Genomic DNA, 19,827 nt, shown 5'->3' on the forward strand with positions numbered 1-19,827 from the left:
TCTGACAAAACAAGACAAACTGAGAATTTCTAAGAGGAGCCGGAACAGGATGTGGAAGAAGCATACGCAGCCCCAACAGCCTGGCACCGCCTCCTCCTGCAGGTCACACACTGCTGTGGGGTCGTCAGCCAGTGTGGCTGCGTCGGTCAGTCTGGCTCAAGCTAATTCCACAAGTGTTCAGCTGGGTTGAGTTTCAGATCTGCAGGCAAGACGCTCCACCCTCTGCACTCGTGAACTGGAGGTAGTGTCTGTTAAACTGTGGGGGCGAGTGCTGTCATCTGGATGGACAGAGTTCAGTCCCAGACTCTGGAGATATGGGACTGCTGCTGCTTGCATAATCTTCAGATCTCTGCACTGAGATTGCCTCCAACATTGCTTTAGTGGGAGATGCTGGCCCACACCATCGCACGGCCTCCATCAAAAGCTGTTGCAATGAGCATCACGTTCCTCCACACGTTCAGGTTCCAGTGCACGCGTTGCTGACAGCAGCACAAATGGTCTGATGGTGAAGGGCAGGCGTCCCAGCAGACGTGTGAGACTGGAGACTGACCGTGTGCTGTAGGGTCAGTAGGTAGCTGCTGACCATATCGTCCTGCTAATCTGTAGCAGACTATGTGCATAAGTACTGACAGGGTTGTCTTGTTGGGGCACCAGCTTCACAGCCTGTCTCTGACTTCCCTCTACATGACGATGCTGCAACCATCAATAGCAGAATAAGCTGTTGCATTGGCAGAGAAGATCTGGCAAGTTTTTCATGGATGCAACCCACACACTCAACTCTGCTGCTCAACCCACAGAAGCATTTTCCTTACAAACGTGGCGCCTTTTATAAACAGTAAAGACTTATTGACAAGAAGCAGTGTTACAGCAAAGAAATAACTGCCGATCCAAATCAAGACTAGGCTTAGTCACGTACTAAAATTAATGCTAAATAACAGGAACCGTTTATTTTCCACAAGACTGGCAGGTATGGGAAACAAATGGAAATCCTTCTAAATTCCACAGTGGCATCATGGTGCTTTCTCCACTTTGTGAACAAGCTACAATGAAAACAAAGCTCCGAACCTTTCTGCAAATCACCCCACAGAGGTGCGTGTGAGAGTGCAAATGTCAGATGCAGTCAGATTGTGCCCAGGTACAAATAGCGCAGGTATTCTGGTGAATTCACACCATGCGAAGTCACGCCATGTGCTGCCCCCACCGAGCGCTGTGCAGACAGCTTGCCCACAAAACCAAAGGGGTGATTTCCAGAGGTAAGAACGTGCCTGGTGGAGACGACTTCCTGCTGCTTGTTACATGTGAAAAAAGGACAACTGTGGAAAACATCCCGTCCTGGGGAGTTTAGCTTTTCCAAACGGCCTAAGTAGCTTTTATCTGTTCCTAAACCGCTGGAAGCGCCTGCTGGAGGGCCTGGGAGCGCCTGCTGGAGGGCCTGAGAGCGCCTGCTGGAGGGCCTGGGAGCAGCTGGAAGTCTTTATCTACAAAGATAAACTTTAAATCTGCTTCTTCAGCTTTACAGACATTTTTTATCATTTTATTTTGGCTTTTCAAGTCTTATGTTTTTGAAGTTACTCATAACTGTGTATTATTTGTTTTATTGTTGCCCTTCTATTCACACTAAGCTCCTATTTATCTAAACTTTAATAATAACAACTTGTGAATAAATGCCCCATAGCTCTGTTCTTCTTCGCCACTTTGTAATGGTCTGATTGGTCAGCTGTGCACATGGGAGGTTTTTCACGCCCAGAAATATTCAGTTTTTCATAAAGATGCAAGTCTTACTCGACTAATCGTGCTAAACGATGCAGCGCTGGCATGATTTCTATCACAACGACGCAAGCAAGGGCACGTAAACAGCAGGATGCAAACCGGTGCATGCCGTACGTACATAAACACGCGCTGATGCATTCAACCACCGAGCACAGAAAGGAGAGGCGTGCACAAAAACATACAGATAAAAGTCGAATACGACGGATGAAATGCACGAGTGCAGCACTGCACATTACTGGAGCACCGGGGCTCTGAAACAATAACTCACAGAGGGGGGAAAACAACAACAAATGTACGCCACCTCCATCTCCCTGTCATGCTGACAGAGGACAATGACTCGCGGACTGCCTCGCCCTGCTGTTTGGCACTCGGCGTGTCAGCATGTGTGCGTTTGTCCAAATGCACACAGCGTGCCACAGTTGATCACTGGCAACGCCACCCACGGCCCGTCCTGCAGCCGGCTGTCACTGACGAGTGCCCACACACAGTCTGACTGTCTGACCGAAGTGTCTGGCTAACCAAAACAGGCCCGAGAGCTGAGTCATTCTCGGCTAACCGTCACTTCTTTTTTATTCGATCCATCTACTGTTTGTCAGCACTGGAGCTGACCTCTTTATTAGATCGTGTACTTTTGTATCCTTCTCAGCCACAGTTCAAACTGCAGACAGCAGCTTAATGTCGTCTCGCCACAGAGGTCAGTTTGGGACAACAGCTGATATTCACTTACTGCTTTCTTAAAGCTCTGACAGGAAACAACACTGGCAGCTCTTGACAGCTTACTTATTCTAATAAAGCTGTGGTGTTTGTCTCGGAGCTGCTGCCATTTGTCCTCGAACTTTGGAATTCCTTCTGATTCCTGCAAACTCAAACTCAGCCGAAGGGTAACGTGAAACTCCTCACGACAACAAATGCACCGCACCCAGGAGCTTCAACACGTCGCCCGCGGCTAATGACCCAAAGGCATCTGATCACATGTGCCACACTTATTTTAGAAGCTTTCTGGAGCCAAGCAAGTTGCTCAAGGACACTTCTTCTTCTTCTTCTTCTTCTGCATACTTCTACCCAGCTGTCTCACTTCCTCCCTGACACAGAGCATTTACTGACAGCTCACAATAAAAATACAGTTTCCTGTGTCATCCCCACATTTTACCAGCCAAATGTTCAAAGCACTGACTGCTGCTCTGCGTATCTTCCGGTTACTGTCTGCCCTGTGGGTGAACGACACCCGAGCAGATCCAAGATGGCAGCCAGCGTGCAGCAGCGCCTGCATCCATCAGTCATACAGGAGCAGCTGGAGTTCAGGTCAAAGGCACACCCTCTCTGCTTTAATGTTACACAGTGTTATAGTCTATGGGCAGAGGAGTATAACTGTACGCTGTATTACTGTTTCATTATTGTACTTTGTTTACAGCTGCTAAATCTTTTCAGAATATTTATGAAGAATATCGGCTGATCTGTCGTTTCTTTCATCTATTCTTGGTCCACCTCTAATGATTTTATCAACAATGCATCAAATATGAGTTGAAGTAACCAAACTACAGAGCGTTATTGAGCAGTTTGCCTCAGCGCTGCAGAGCATGCATGTTGCATGTTGTTGCATGTGAACATCTTTTACAACATCCGTCTTGCTAGCCACAGCATCCCCCTGACAAACCCACAGTGCACACTGTGACAGCAGGAATCCTTCTTAACCAGCTGCTAATCAGAAGCTACGTGAAAGATATTTTTCTTAGGAGGTAAAAAGAAGAATGAATGCTGCGTTTAGATCGATGGATCCAGATGAACATGCTGTTCCCCTGCATGTGTTTGCCCATACGATACTGACGACATCACGTTCATCTCACCTGCCCTGGTGTCATCGTTGTCCAGCAGCGGGATGTAGTCCGTCTTTCCCACCGTCTCTCCGACCTTATCGTCAAAGTGCTCCGCCTCCAGCTCAGCCACAAAGTCCCGGTGCACCATGTTCTCCGGGCCGGGCTGGGGAACGCTGTCCGTCAGCGCATCGCTCAGACTCAAGTCTAACTCCGCCATGGCTGCAGACAGAAAGACGCACGAATAAACAAGAGTCCCTGTGTTTTTTTCCTGGTACAGATTCACTTGAAACATAATTTCATCTAAAGTGAAGATCATCACCAAGTCAATCGGCCTTTTACTTCCAGCAGATTTGTATCTGCAGCTTGAACCATCCAACCAACTATGACAGGTTTATCAGCATTATGTGATCAGTAAAGATGCTCGGGTGTAATTAGACATGGGATCATTGCCCCGAGCAGCTCGTCACTGCCTGCAGCTCAGGGTACGAGCTGAGCTGCTAACCTGTTTGTAAAACACAGTCCTGGCACACTCATAAGCATGATGTCATCACTCTAGCTTTGCACCTTTAAAACACTCTTCTTTAAATGTGGTGATTAAGGGAAGCACCGGGATTACTAGTCCCACCTGCAGGTTAATTTACAAACACGGAGTCCTGAATCCTGGATTTTGTCTGCAAACCTCTGCAGGTATATGAAGACAAAGCGAGCGGACAGAAAGAGGAAGAAAGTGAAAAATGGAAATGATAGGAGAAGTGGTCAAAGGAAGTTAGAAAAACTCAGTTCCAGCCCACTGGATCATTTACTCAGGAAGTCATGCTTGTTTGGTGTGATCAGAGGAAAAACATTTGGCGTGAACTGAACTGGGCTTCAGATTTGTATCCTGAGGTAGGACAGGCGTAGCCAAAAGACCTGCGTTAGCTGGCATTCTACCACCAGCAAGGACTAAACCTGACCGCTCCTGTGCTCGAAGGGAAACTACACAGAAGAAAACTTTTCCACTGATAAAAACTCCATCTGCCACAAGGGGGCGGAGTTTCAAACGAGATCAGGGTGTTTGAATGAAACCGATGAGCTGGAACCAGACAGAAGCACAGTCTGTGCCTACACATGAGTTCAGCTGACCAATGGGCACCTTGGGAATCTGCAGAGTCCTGCTGTGTCATCTTCCAGCTATAATGCCAGATTATCTTGGCCACAGAAGCAGCCAGCCTTTCTCTGCTGCTCAGACACATTAATCTGTCTCCACACTCTCATCATCAGGTCCACTGTGTCCAAAACACTGGGTCCACGGTCAGGGTCGAGGGCGTTACAACATCCAGCCTGCATTGACTTAATATATGTTCTACGTTGGGTGTGCTAACTAAACTCGTATCCACACATGAATAAATATCATTAGTCCATGCATGCAACACATCTGCAGTGCAAACACAGCAAGCCAGCACCAACTCAACTCTCTAGCCCCATCTACTGGATGATCTTCTTATTGACTGCACAAAGAGCAGGTACAGGTATCCTCCCCAGAAACGCTGCCAGTCACATAACTGGGTAGAAGAACTGTTGATTTGTAGTTTGGCAGCCTTTAATGACAATTAGGAACAATTCTCTTGCACTCTTTAGACTCATTTGGGGTTCTTATATTTTCACATACTGGTGGGTACAGGTTCATCTCAAGGTTACTGAGAGATTCAACAGACTCAAAGTTTTGACTGAAGGTAAGGTGGGTGCTTCCTTATAAAAGCCTGATTCATCCATTCACACGCGCATTCACGCGAGTACCTTTGTCTGTGCCTCAGCACGCTCGACCCGCCATACTCGGGGTATTTAAGAACTAAACAGCAGGAGCTGGAGCTGAAGCACAGCCTGACATGTGACGTCTGATATTTTTATATTTACAGAAGCAACATGTGGTGCCTGTTGAAAAAAGACGTCCTCGCACAATCAGCGAGAAACACAGAAAACGTGATCGCGGCTTAAACTGCGACCGTCATGAATGACAAGCAGCTTTCACGTTTGGGAGCGTAAACAAACTCTCACAGGCGTATTCATCTGCACCAGCAGCAGTACGAGTCCCCGGCACAGACCAGGGTGTGTCGCAAACACGCTGCTGCCTCCACCTCAAAGCCATGCTGGTCACAAACGTTGCCCCAGTTTCCATATTTAACCCCACATCATCTGTGTGTTTAGTATACAGTGTGTCATTTGCACCAGCTGCACGGTTAGCCGAGTGATCTGTGCCACCCAGCCTACAATGTCATTGGATTCACTGCAGGATGAGATACCGTACGTCTTTGTTTGCTGCCTGCCTGGCCTTCAACTGCTTCCATTTCCACATAACCACAGGAGGACAGGCTTTTCATTAGCCCAGCTCCTGCAGTGGGACAGAATACCACCCTGGGATTAAAAACTCATAAGATTTTGGGGCTTTTTGACCTTGAGCTGCTGTTTTCACCTCCTGCTGCTGACAACTCTGGTGCGGCCACTCGGAAATAATCTGGATTCAACAAAGGAAGGAAATCCATGGAAAGGGCAGCTTCTATTGTGTTGTCTGCCAACATATGCTTGAGTGTGTGTGTGTCTTGCTAAGTCTCTTTTATATACAGTCTGTGCTGTAAGCCTGTGTGTGTCAGCTGAGGTGAAGGTTAAGCCTCCTCACAGTCTGCTTCCACACTCCTCTACTGAATATAAACAATAATACAGCCTGACATGAACACAAAGGCCAATCTAGCAGCAACACGAGGAACATGAGCAGCTCCAAGGAAGCAGGAACGAGGCAACGACTTTCATTTTTCATAGGGGCAGGGATAGCTCAGTAGGTAAAGTGGTCGCCCCATGATCGGAAGGTCGGCGGTTCGAATCCACTTAACGGCTACCCTGAGGTACCCCTGAGCAAGGTACCGTCCCTACACACTGCTCCCCGGGCGCCTGCTTAGTGGGCTGCCCACTGCTTCACTGAGTGAATGGGTCAAATGCAGAGAAAAACAAGTAATTTCCCCATGGGGATCAATAAAGTATCCATTATTATTATTATTATTATTTCCTCATAACATTGTTCTTTCTTCAAAGTAGACACAGCATCAGCTCGACTACTGTTTACCCTCCTGAGGAAATGAGTTTGAGACCTCCACACCGAGCATCATTTATCCAATCTATCACGTGTATCCTGCTGTAACAACAAGAGGACATCCTGGGCTTTCTATTAATGCCCCGTCTGTGAGGGTTATCTGAAGGTGAGGAGGAGGAAGGCCAGATATAAGAGCAGGGAGGTCAAAGGTCAAAGGACACACCAGCTTTTCAGGTGCTGTTTATTGTAGGTCTGCAAGGCTTTGAGGCTTTATGATTTCTAGACGAGGAAATACGAGACTTTTCAGTTGACCTCAAACACACACGTTTAACCTTTATGGTCTCTTTCATACAGTCTGACTGTATGAAAGTCTGTGCAAACTCCTCCCACAGTCCAAAGACAGTCAGTGGGTTAGGTTGATTGGGGATTTGAAATTGCCTCGCTGTGTCCGACAAACTGGGCGTACCCTTCCTCACGCCCCGTGACAGCTGGGATCGGCTCCAGCCGCGTGACTCTGATCAGGATAAACGGAACAGGATGGATGGAGATGCTGAAACTGGTTTGAAATTGTTCTTCAGCATGAAACAGGACGACGCTGCCCACGACCACCGAGACAGCTCGTCTGATCACGCAGAGAATGTCAGAGGAAGCAGCGAGAGGCGCTCATCTCTGAAAACATCTGTGTCCAGAATGCAGATAGTAGCCGCTCCGTGTAGCCAATGACACACTTTACTGACAGCAAAGCTGATCTGAAGCAACCAAGGCCACCAGGCTACACCGGGCAGGTTAACCACCCTGATGACTTGTTGGTGACATAAGTTAACTGGTGAAGCAGTTATTTCCACTCAAACAACAAGATGATCCCAATAACACTGTGTTGTGCTGTAGAGGGAGAGCTCTGCTTATGCACAGGTGAGTGAAAGAACCACAAGCTCGGCCTCGCCAAGAGTCGAGCATTATAGCAACTGTCAGAGTGACTGATGACTCTAATCCCACAGAATCCCCAGCAATTTTTTCTCCTTCTGCTTCAATATATGACAACACAACATAATGTCATGCTGGATTAATCCTCAGGCAGGCAGGGGAATACTCGCTCACCCAGAGTCACCTAAAGACGGTCTATCTGAGGAAATCTTCTTACTGCACGGTCTGATTTCAGCTTCCGTGGTTAATCATTGAGCAACAATCTGGATTTGAGTTTACAGCAAGACGTTTGTCCTCTGTGAATCATTACCCCGACCGTAAAATCCTCAATCACATAATCTACAAGGAAACATGTCGCAGCTCGAGTCAGAAATCCTGGTAACAACCAAACACACGGTTTGGTTGCTGCTTCCACGTCCCACCTGCAGCACACTGCAGCTCAGCTCAGAGCAGCTATAATTACTCAGCTATGTGAAAAGACCAATGCCCGTCCACTAGTGTAATATGACAAAAAAAAGATGAGAAAACTGAGAGCTTGAGCTTGTGACACACAAAGCATGAGATCAGTTCCCTGTTAAGCTCATCTTCAGTCCCAGAATAAGACACAGTACATGTGCGGCTGTGAGCTTCTTTCAGCGTTTAGGAGACTTTAATACGAGCAGGCAGCAAAGCTGAAACTCTGCAGTTATGGTGTCAACAGTCGCCCGCCTGCAGCTACACTTACTCCACTGCTTTAAGGGTTTGGGAGGAGCATGCGGAGCTATTCAGCGCACAAGGTCAACGTGGCTGTAAAACAACTGCGGGGTAGCTTAATTCCCCTACAATACCACAGTGTAGACCTATGATTATGTGAGGTCACATGGTCACAGTGTAAGGGGAAACGCTGACCTCACTGGAGGCTGCTGAGGTGTATGAATCACACACTGGAACAGAGCGTAGGAGATGCTGCTAAATACTGATAACTGTTAAGTGCTGACCCAGCCATGCACATATCCTGATTACTGCCTGTAAACACGAGTGGATTTGCTGTTTCCTTCACTGCACGGAGCTGTAATGGTACCTGCACTCTGTGCACAGCGTTCAGTCCTGGACCTCGTGTGAACTGAAGAATGAAGAATGTTGACACACCTGCTCCCGTGGAATGAAACCATAAACAGACTTATTGTTATCTCAGGTAGCTGAATGCCACTGGGCCACATAAGAAGTTAGAAAAGTGGAGACAGTTTCAAATGTTTATGAAGTTTTAAACATGTTTTTAAGCTGGGACCAATCGCAGACGAGTGGACGAGTGCACAGTGGGCTGGCTGTGCAGTCACTGTGGGAGGAGCTCACCTCTGATGACACTTCCTCTAAACGCTCAGCTTACTGTGTGTGTGTGTGTGTGTGTGTGTGTGTGCATGTGTGTGCATGTGTGTGCGTGTGTGTGTGCATGTGTGTGCATGTGTGTGCATGTGTGTGTGCGTGTGTGTGCGTGTGTGTGTACATGTGTGTGCGTGTGTGTGTGCATGTGTGTGCATGTGTGTGCATGTGTGTGTGCGTGTGTGTGCGTGTGTGTGTACATGTGTGTGCGTGTGTGTGTGCATGTGTGTGCGTGTGTGTGTGCGTGTGTGTGTGCATGTGTGTGCATGTGTGTGCGTGTGTGTGCGTGTGTGTGCGTGTGTGTGTGCCAGCTTCCCCTTTTTCTTTTTTCTGCATTACAGTTTTGTTTGTGTTTCATCTGTTATACAGAAACAGCTGACGAGGGACTTTCAGCCATAGCTCACTTTCTCTCTCTCCCTACAAGACACCCCCCCCCCCCCACACACACACCCACCCACACACAGGATTAGGTCATAAACAAACTGATGGATTGTTGTGTTCATTTATTGACCAGCACGTGTTCCATGTCGTCTGCAGGACTTTTTATTCGCAGACATAAACCAGCAGCTTTGCTTTAGTCCTCAGTTTAGAGCAGGGGAATTTGGTGAAGCTGGTTTTTCCTTCCATTAAAACTAAAACTATACTTTTCCTTTGCAGTGCAGACACGAGGTATTTAAACTCCCTCACATACAGACCGAAATGTTTGGCAACCACTGGGGTTGTATAAGTGAAACTCCAGTGCAGTTCAACAAGACACTAAGTAGTCTTTACTCTGCCTGCTCCCAGAGCATCTTATCTTACAGTCACACTGAGGAAAACAGTGGTTGAAAAGCACACTGTGACTGTGCAGCTCAGTGCCTGTGACTGCTCGCACACCTGGTCAGCTGGTGTCTCCAAGGCAACTTTAATGTCTGGAGACAGCAATAAAACCACAAGAAGGCAGTTTGCATGCAATCTGTGATAACACAGAGATCAACTGAGACAAGTCAGTGAAAACTGCTAATCTGTTGCTGTCCACGTTGAGCACATTGTCATTGTACAGAGTACTCTGTACAATGACAATAAAGGCTATTCTATTCTTTTCTATACCAATTGTTGCCAATTGTTTCAAATCTCATAGGTTGGAAACAATTGGCAACATAGATGCTGCAGGGCAGCAATTTCACTGCAATCCTGCATTTATTTAACAACACAAGCAGCTGATAATCAGTCAGGTATGGAAGCCCGTTTCCACTACTAAATAAAAATAAAACAGCTAGTATCCATAACTCGAAATTTCGAGTTAGCTCTGCCAATCAAAAATATACGTGAATGAGGTCGCTTTCTTCTTACCCGGAAGCATATGGCGCAGAGGAACGCGCCATATGCTTATATACGTGCCAATTTTGAGTTAATAAATCAAAATTTCGAGTTAATACGTCAAAATTTAGAGAAAGTAACTTGAAATTTTGAGTTATGGATCCTTTTTTTTTTTTTTAGTGGCAGAAACGGGCTTCCATAGTCAGGCCCCCTGCTGCAAACACACATAGCTGCACGAGCTGCAGACTCTCAGATCAACCATAACATGTTAGCAATCTGACTGCTTACAAATGAAGCAGCAATCATTAGCAAACCCGTATGTCTGACAGTGACCACAGTCGCTTGGAGACAGGTTACCTGCTGCCAGGTGACTTGCGCAATTGCCTTGCAGTCAAATGTGCCGGTGTTACAGTCAGTCTGTGCAATCAGCTGATCACTGCAACGACCTACAGCCAAATGTGAAAAACATGAATGCAATCACGGGGCATCTGCCTGGTTTCCTGCTGCATGTTACATGTGAGGACCGACTCCTGAGGACGATGTGCAGACCTGATTCTGCCGTCACCGGGTGAAGCCTGCAGCGCTGTGGACACAAAGTCTTTATGTCTGAAATAAAAAATGATGAAAGAAGGCGCAGACAGCATGACCCTCCCTTTGTACGTTTACATGAAAGCAGAGGGGGGAGGAGGGAGGTGAGTGAGTGATCTGAAAGCTGTTCACACCCTTTAAATCACAACTTCAAGTATGCCCACAGGGCATCCTCCACCCTGTCACGCTCAAGTGTCATGTCATAAAAACTCCTCGGCAGACATTCCTGTCTGAACTGCATACATTTATTCTATTATGTAGATGACACACACACACACACACACACACACACACACACACACACACACACACAATACCAAGCCAGTTAAATTTCCTACTGCACATGACAGAAGATGCTGTCCCGCGTGTGTCCAGCTGCCACCACACTAATCTGAGGGAGATGCTATCACTGGCATTCCTGGCGGGCCATTCAGTCTACTTCAGCAAAGTCACACAATTGCAACACTTTGTCAGTGCACCCTACCAGGAACACACACACACACACACACACACACACACACACACACACGCGAAAAAAGTAATAGTGCAACTATTCACAGAGAGAACCAACTGGTGAGAAAAGCAGCGTCTGCCTGATATTCTTGAAATTGTCTCAGCGCTCTGTGCTGATGTAACGAGGTCACAGCTGTTTACAACCCTGTTAAACCTGCAAGGAGAAAACATGCTCATCGATTCTATTACGATTACTTAGACTTGAAAAGTGTGTGTCGACTATCCACAATACACGCTGCATACTTGGAGTGACCATTTCAAAATGCTGCTGACTTCCTGTGTGTGGTATGAAACTCTACACTAGCTGAACTATTTACAAGCAGCAAACACTTCAGTGATTGAGCACAAACAACAGTCGTCCTTCATCGCGATCGTCTCCTCGGATAAAGGAGAAAATCAGAGCAGTGAGCAGATCCTCAGACACTCCCACAGACTCCAGCTCCCACTCTACTGTATCACTACTGTACCAGACAGATCTCTCACACTTCTGCACATCATCTAGTCATAACACACACGCACACACACACACACACACGCACGCACGCACGCACGCACACACGCGCACACACACACACACACACACGCACGCACGCACGCACGCACGCACGCGCACACACACACACACGCACGCACGCACGCACGTGCACGCACGCACGCACGCACACACACACACGCACACACGCACACACACACACACGCACACACACACACACACACACACACAACAACATGAAGTTAGTGGTAAGTCACCACCAGGCTCTGCAACTGTAACTACTATGATTGCTCCAAGTGGCTGAGAGGGAAAACACAGAGACACAGACAGTCCCACGGGCCTCTTGATTGGTTGCTGCATTCAGGGCGGGGTCTAGCCGTGTGTGTCACACAGACGCTGTAATTAGTCTGGGGAGGTGCACAGGTGCAGCACAGTGATCCTACATTAGGAGGACCAACCGGCTGTGACCATGTGGTGGCTGTGAGTGCACACACAAATCCACACAGCTGCAGAAGTAAGAAATTAAAGGAACTTGGCTACTTTCTAAGTTTGGCCCTCCACGTTTCTGTCATCAGAGAGACCCGCCTCTGCAGCTCTAACTGTTATTTCAAACAGAGCTGGACCTATAACAAAACTGTCTCAGTTCAGTAATACCCTGAAAAGCACAGTTTAATGGCAAACATATTCAATGCCCTGTATGATGTACAGATGAGGACAGTGAAAGTGTTTCCTGTACAAAAAATAAGAAACCACAGTTTGAGCTGATCTAATAACTCACATGTTGCTTTTTCACTTTTCACTTTCGCCCATCTAAAAACAGGTGCAGGCCAATTGATCAGGTTATATTTCTGACTAGGATTTTGGCTTGGAATGATTACGTAACCACGGTAACTAAGATAAAAGCATTTTTATACCACAGAAAAAAGTCAGGATGTCTAAACTAACCCAAAAACAGTGGAGCGTTCTGCAAAGATGAAGTCAAAAGGAGCCTTGTTTAGCAAAATGTAGAAGTAATAAAAGTCTTAACAATCAGTCTTTATGTGCATCTGTGGAAACAAGCTGAAAGCACACCGCTGGCTGCCTGCACGCACCTTGGTCTGGTGGTGAGACCAGCTGTGGGCGGGGTCCACCCACAGTGGGGGACAACTCTGCATGCCTGACAATTAACACTAATATGCAAATAAAAGCTGGGGGTCACCTCTGGTCAGATTTCTACACAGCATTCGCCTGACCAAACACACATTTAGACAAATATTCACACCTGAATAGAAGGAGCACACACAACACACATGCTCTTGCAGGTTTGTAGCTAAGGCCAAGTGTTTGAAAAGCACACGTAGGACTCTCTGAAATAATAAAACCAGAGGTTTAATGAAGCTCAGACAGGTCAGCTGCACATATACATCAAAACCTTAAACTCTTGTCTCTCATTTAGTAGTGGGAGAAGTAATGATGTATGGTGACAAAAAAGCTTGACTGACACGTTCGTCTACACTCACACGCCCTTACCTGGCAGCGCTGTGTTTCGATTATTATCTCGAGATGCACAAATCGCTAAATTCTGATATCAATATTTACATTTTAATGTAAAAATGTTGCTGCTACTCCATGAAAGTTGTTTTTGAACGGTGTGAGAAAACTATGGAACAGAGTGGTATCCAGTATTATGGTAAAGTTACCATTAACAGACTATTGTGGCATGGTGCAAATGAGGCTGCCACGTCAGGTTAGGTCAAGGGTCGCAGACAATTTGAATTTAAGCTGATGATGCTCTTGGTAGCACTTCCACTTATACTATGAAAAGCAGGGTTTGGAAAGCAGCCGTGATAGCATCATCAGCCATGTAGCATCTGCTAATATACTGTATAATACAGTTGGCTAAATCCACAAAGGGCATAAATCTCAGAGCCGCAGCAGCACAGGCCAGCTGATCACAGCCTGTCTGTAGCTCACAGTAAACTTATCTCGTGCTGAGCCATTTTTCTGCACCGCACCAGATTCTTGGGGTTCATTTATCTGCCAAATCCCACTTTAACCACTCAAAACTCCCAGTAGTGCTACAGGAACGGTCACGAAGCAACAACAGTAATCGAGTAAATGGCACGCAACGGATAGACCACATCAGCTGGGTTACGCATGACAGCGTGTCGAAAACGTGCAGCATGTCTGACTGCAGCAAATCGCTCTGCTTTACTGGCTCCTTGCAACTTTTTGCTTTTTCACCAAAAATGTAAATGAAATGAAATGTAAGTTGAAAAGTTGATGTTTTAGGACTGTGGAGGAGACCCAACATGTGGTGCACGGAGCACTGACATAAGAGGACTTACAGGGAGCTTTTCCATGGCAGCAGAAGTACCTAGAGCTGGGCGATAGAACGATAACGATATGTATCGCGATATAACTTTTACTCGATAGAGAAATTAAGCTATCGCGATAGACCTCGCCGCTCTTGTCCTCTTAAAAAAAAAAAAAAAAAGGTCAGCCAATCCAAATTAAGTAGCGCAGAGCCGAACCAATCACAGCCGCAGCGTCACGTCGCGTGACTTGTTACGTACAGCACAAGTGCCAAGCCGCACGTGTGTTTGTTTGGGAAGCAGCCAGCGCGTAATGGAGGAAATGAGTGTGCCGACTAGAAAAATCAACCGAGCGTGACCGAAGAGAAAACAGATGATGGTTCCAACGCCGGAGAGATTGTCGAACGGAAGAGCCATAGAAGTTCCGTAGTGTGAAGGTATTTCGGCTATTTCAAGTCTGACAAAAAACAGAGTAGCGTGCACTGTAAATTGTGCCGAAAGCAAGTCTGGAAATACAATAAACTGGTGCATGCGTCACACTGTGCGCCACGTTATTGTTTCGGTGAAATGAATTTCTACAATACTGTTACTGTTAATTCTACTCTCTGCAGTGTTTAAATGCTCACATATACACACAGTTACTGTCCCTCCACACATACGACTCGGTTCTGCTTCTATGCCCCAGCTTTGTTTACTTTTTCCCACCGAGGCTTCTAGACTTCTGATTGGCCAACATTTCTGCACGGTTAGGAATCTAGCGCCACCTGCTGCTTTGGCATGTTCATAGCAGCGTTTTCCTTCATTTCTGCCTTTATGTGTGGACGGGATTATTTTTTAAAACGAAAACGGAAAATCTCCGTTTTCAAAAATACCCGTGTACGTGTGGACGTAGCCTCAGTCTCTGACTGGAAGCGCTAATTCGTCATTCGGCTTTTGTCAGACTAAAGTAACTGTTACAACTGTTTGAAAAGCTAAGCTATACAACAAGGAGAGATTGAGAATTTCCTTTTAGTTCTCAGTTTATTTGATACTGACAAAAGTTAGTCCGTTTTGTCTGTTCTTCTGTAAAACAAACTAAGATTTATTTTTAGAATTAATATTTTGTTTCTAAGTGGAATTGACAATTTAGTCTGTTTCGTTTGTTCTATTTTGAAACTTAAACGCTTTAGCGGCTGCCTTTTGTGTAGTTTGCAATATTTGCCTTTATCTATCTGAAAAAGTCTCATGTTCCTTAAGTACATCTACCCTGTTGAACTTATTATGGGAAATAAATATTTAAATAAAAACAAGCTGCTGATTATTTCACATTTTACTTGTGAGCAACGGCACATTTAAATCTTACAAATATAGTTATTTGGCTTATATCGTGATAGATATCGTTATCGCCTGAAATGAAAAAAACATCGTGATATGAAAAATCTCATATCGCCCAGCTCTAGAAGCACCTGGAGGTGAACTGCACTCATTTAACACCTTTTTTACAGGGTTACTGCCCATCCCAGCATGCTTTGAGGCAGAGAAGCGGCACACCCTGAACAGGCTGGCGCTATATCAGAGGACACTGATAACTGTGGGAAATTTAGAGTCTCCATACAACCAGCTTCTTTATAAGGAGGAGAAAAGCAAATGCATCTGGGCAGGTCTTGCACACTAATGCATAATTAAATCAAAGCCTTCTTGATTCCTTTTAATGCTTCAATAATTGCTTAGAAATCAGATGACCTCAGATCGTTAATGGTTATTCATCTTATCATACAGAAGCACTCCATTAATTGTTGATGGCCAGTGAACTGTGTGGATATGCTCCTGATCCAGAAAGGTGCTTATCTGTGGCAGGAACAACGCCATGGCTGCTTCAGCCGCCATGAGGATGGAACAAGTACAGGTTGGAGCACATGATCCCCTGTGCAGGCAGATACCCACCAAAAACAATCAGATGTTACTCTCACGGCCGCGTCGCAGCGTGGTCGAACTGATTCCTTTTCCATTTTCTACTTTTTGTTTTTAATTTAGTTGCGTTTCAGTTACTTGCCAGATAGTCTGTTAGTTTCAGTTTACTTTTTATTGTTTGAAAATGTTTTTAGTTTGTGTTCATTTCAGTGTTATTTTCAGTCTTTGCATGTATTAGTGTATTCAGAGCATTTGCCAGAAACAAGCTTTAGGAGACTCGGTATAGTTTTACAGTGAAAACACAGAAGTTTTCTAAAAGCTTTGGACTCACAGTCTTGCAGACATCAAATCATCATCATGCAAGCTGTGACATATATTATGCTTAACCAATACTAACAGTAGGTATATTCACTATGTTGGGGTGTCCAACTCCAGCCCTCGAGAGCTACTGTCCTGCAGCTTTTAGATGCATCCCTACTCCCACAAGGCCGGATCAAATGATCGGCGTGCCTCGTCAACACGCCATCAAGTTTGCTAAGGCCTGCTAACAAGCCGTTCATTTGATGCAGGTGTGTCGGCACAAGGATGCATTTAAAAGCTGCAGCTCTCGAGGACCGGAGTTGGACACCCCTGCTCTATATCATTACAGTTAGCTGTCACTCAGCATTACAACTACCTAAACATCATCGCTGTCCCTAAAACATGAGCCCTGACGTAACAGCTGCATAAATCCTGCCCCTCAGATTCAACGCCATCAGATGAGGCTCAAACGAGCAGTCTGATGACGAACTGAAGCGCAGTCCTGGAAACACATGGTCACGAGGGACAGACTGGTCTGTCATATCTGTCGGGTTTACAATAACTGGACTGCAGAGAGGCCTCACAGTTCTTTTTATACAAAGTGGTTTTAGGCCTTTTCAAGTGATTAAGTGAGCACAAGCACGTGTACCTCTGGGACATTATGTAACTCTTATTCCCCACATGCAGTACATAATGAATGTGCAGATGAATAATGCAGAGATCCTGTGTGAGGGGTTTCCCGAGTAAATGGTAAAAGCATGAAGAGTTTCTCCCGTCTGTGCGTGTATAAAGTACACAGACTCCGCCCTCCTGAGCAGTCATGATGTAAAACCATGACAGCCTTCAAAGAGAGGACGAGAGGAGACCGACAGACGCCACAAACATGGAATTATCTGTTATGTGAAAAGGCTCTTCAGCTTAGAGTGTGTATCTGTAAACTGTATGGGTCCAAAAGGCTTCAAAAAAGATTTGATTTCTATTTGCATAGAGTTATGTTTAGCAGTATGACTACCTTCTCCTCCAGTTCAGCTGAGGTCACTACAGCCAAGTCAGCGAAACACAATGTTAGTGATCAGGTTCTTTATTTCCTTTTTAAACTTCCTCAGAGTCATTTTTAATGTGTAAAACAGCAGACGCCAGCAGCAGGCTGGCGACACATTAACTAGTCTAACATCATTGTAGAAATACACACATACTAGGGGTGCAACATACACAAAATTCACGGTTCGGTTCGATACTTTGGTGTCACGGTTCGATATTCTTTCGATACAAAAAAATGTTCATGCCTTTTTAATCTGTCATTTATTAAAATTATAAATATATATTTTAACTCAAAGGTACAGTTTTTAAATTTAATGTTGCTGAAACAACAAAGCAATAAATTATATATATATATATATATATATATATATATATATATATATATATATATATATATATATATATATATATATATATATATATGATTGAGGAATCCCTCATCTTTGGAAAAGAGAGTTTATTACAGAGAAATGGCTCTTTCCAAAATAAAAGCTATACTATAGCTTCTTCTGGGCTATATTCTCAGCAGCATATTAAACATATCAGGTCCCCATAAGGAGAATCCTGTGCTAACGGCTGTCTAAATGACTCGGGTAAAGTTTGTAGCATGCTGCTTGTTGTTTTTGTCTGCTTCCACTTGTCTTTGCACTAGGATGATGTCAGAGTAAATGTGCAGTCATATTCGTTGTGTTCCCACTAGTGCTGTCAGCGTAAATCTGAAATGACGTTAACATGAAAACCAGAATAGTTCCAAACGCCAGATCTGAATGAGGGTGGTGGAGGTTCAGTTTGCCATGTTGCAACGAGAGCTTAGCTTCTGTCTCGCTAGCTCGCCCTGCGCTCAGTGAATCTGCGCTCGACTACTCCGCCTAGGCTGCACTGTCGAGCGCAGATCCACTGAGCGCTCAACACAGACAGCATCGTCAGAAGGAAAGTTGATAAAATAAATAAAACATTTTGTATTGTTCCATACATATGCGTACCGAACCGAAAGCTCTGTATCAAACGGTTCAATATCGATACGAGTATCGTTGCACCCCTAATATTTATTTATAGTATAGTAAAAATATTTCATTATTACTGTTTAAAACACTAATATGTGACATGTATTAGCTGTGATGTTGTGCTGAGGGTTAAAATGTCTTTTTGTCTTTTGGTAACTACAAAATGGCAATAAACCATTAATATATGTCTATGCTGTTGTGCTCGTATTTATTTTACCCTGCTCAAATTCAATTTTATTTTCAAAGATTTAAAATGGTTTTTTTAAAGAACCATTTTTGAAGGTCCTTTTTAAAAAGGTTCTTTGAAAAACCATTAAAGGTGCTCCAAAGAACCATTGTTTGAAAGGTTCTTTGTGGCACCAAAAAAGGTTCTTCTGTGGCATCAGTCTAAAGAACCACTTTTGGTTCCAGTTGGCACCTTTATTTTTCTGATTATATGAGCAAAGTGAGACTCATTTTTTAGGGTTGGTGGAGATGAGTGTGAAGATCCAAACAATCCCTGTCAGTGATGGAGAAGCTTTGATGAAAATATTTGGTAAAAAGTTCACCAGCATGAAGGAAATGAAGTTTCAAACTTTCCTTAGGAGGAGCCCAGCACGCCTGCTTAAAGAAAAGTGAGTGTGGCGATGTGGATGCTTGCAGCGACTGCTGTATAGAGGCCATCCTGCTACACATGAAACACATCAGAGTCATAATTGTTATTTTAGTCACGTTGTTTATTATCCTTATTGTTTTATCTGGGACTGTTTGCAGACATCTCAGAGAGAGGAGACACCAGCATCTGAACAGAGACTCAAACCAGCAACCTGCAGCTCCCTGCTTGGCTGCTCCAGTTTTCTCCTCACTCATGTTGCCCACCAGTGATTTCTAGCTGCCCACCCACACAGCAGGCTAGAATATGTGCTGAGCCTCAGCACCCAATACTTGGACATGTTTTCTTTATTAAACAATGAACCAGACCCCAAAAGTAAACAGCTGTTATTGCTAGGCAACGGGAGCAGCATTTGGTCATGCAGCACCTGACATTCCTGACCATGTGGGCGGAGCATGCATGAAATGGAATGTTTAGTAGAACTGTGCAACACAAGCACTTAGTTCCAGCATGTTTCATTGTATCCAGACACAGCTAGAGACACATCTACAGCAGCATCTCTGTGCAGGACAAACGACAGTTGACGAAGAAACATCGAAAACTTCACTTCACTCCTCTACAAAACGTTGGCTCCTTTGTTTAAAAGGCCAAAATGAATCGAGGGAGAACGAGAAGAGGATCGGCGAGTGCTTCACCTCACAATTCAGTACAGCTGATTAACCTGCAAGAAGAAGTTCAAATGATACAGGCTGAAAATCTCAAATTAAAAGAAGAGGCAGAAAAATCAAGAGGAGAAGCTAAAAATTCACAGTTTGAAACTGAAGTAGTATTGCAGGAATTACTGCATGTGGGCCTCAAACTTAAAGGAGAGAAGATGGGAAAACA

General features: G+C 45.0%; 1 protein-coding gene across 9 annotated transcripts in view; it reads right to left on the minus strand.

Annotated features, from left to right (window-relative positions):
• The window catches only part of LOC309714877 (uncharacterized protein), a 114,684-nt gene that overhangs the window by 78,880 nt on the left and 15,977 nt on the right, over positions 1-19,827 (minus strand). For all 9 annotated transcript variants that reach the window (XM_082547596.1, XM_082547601.1, XM_082547597.1 and 6 more), the window contains exon 2: positions 3,615-3,803. In XM_082547596.1, the coding sequence (XP_082403722.1) occupies positions 3,615-3,803 (189 nt within the window). The remainder of the gene's footprint in view (positions 1-3,614; positions 3,804-19,827) is intronic.

Source organism: Aulonocara stuartgranti (genome assembly GCF_965226115.1).
Source record: "Aulonocara stuartgranti genome assembly, chromosome: 9".
Classification (NCBI taxonomy): Eukaryota; Metazoa; Chordata; class Actinopteri; order Cichliformes; family Cichlidae; genus Aulonocara; species Aulonocara stuartgranti.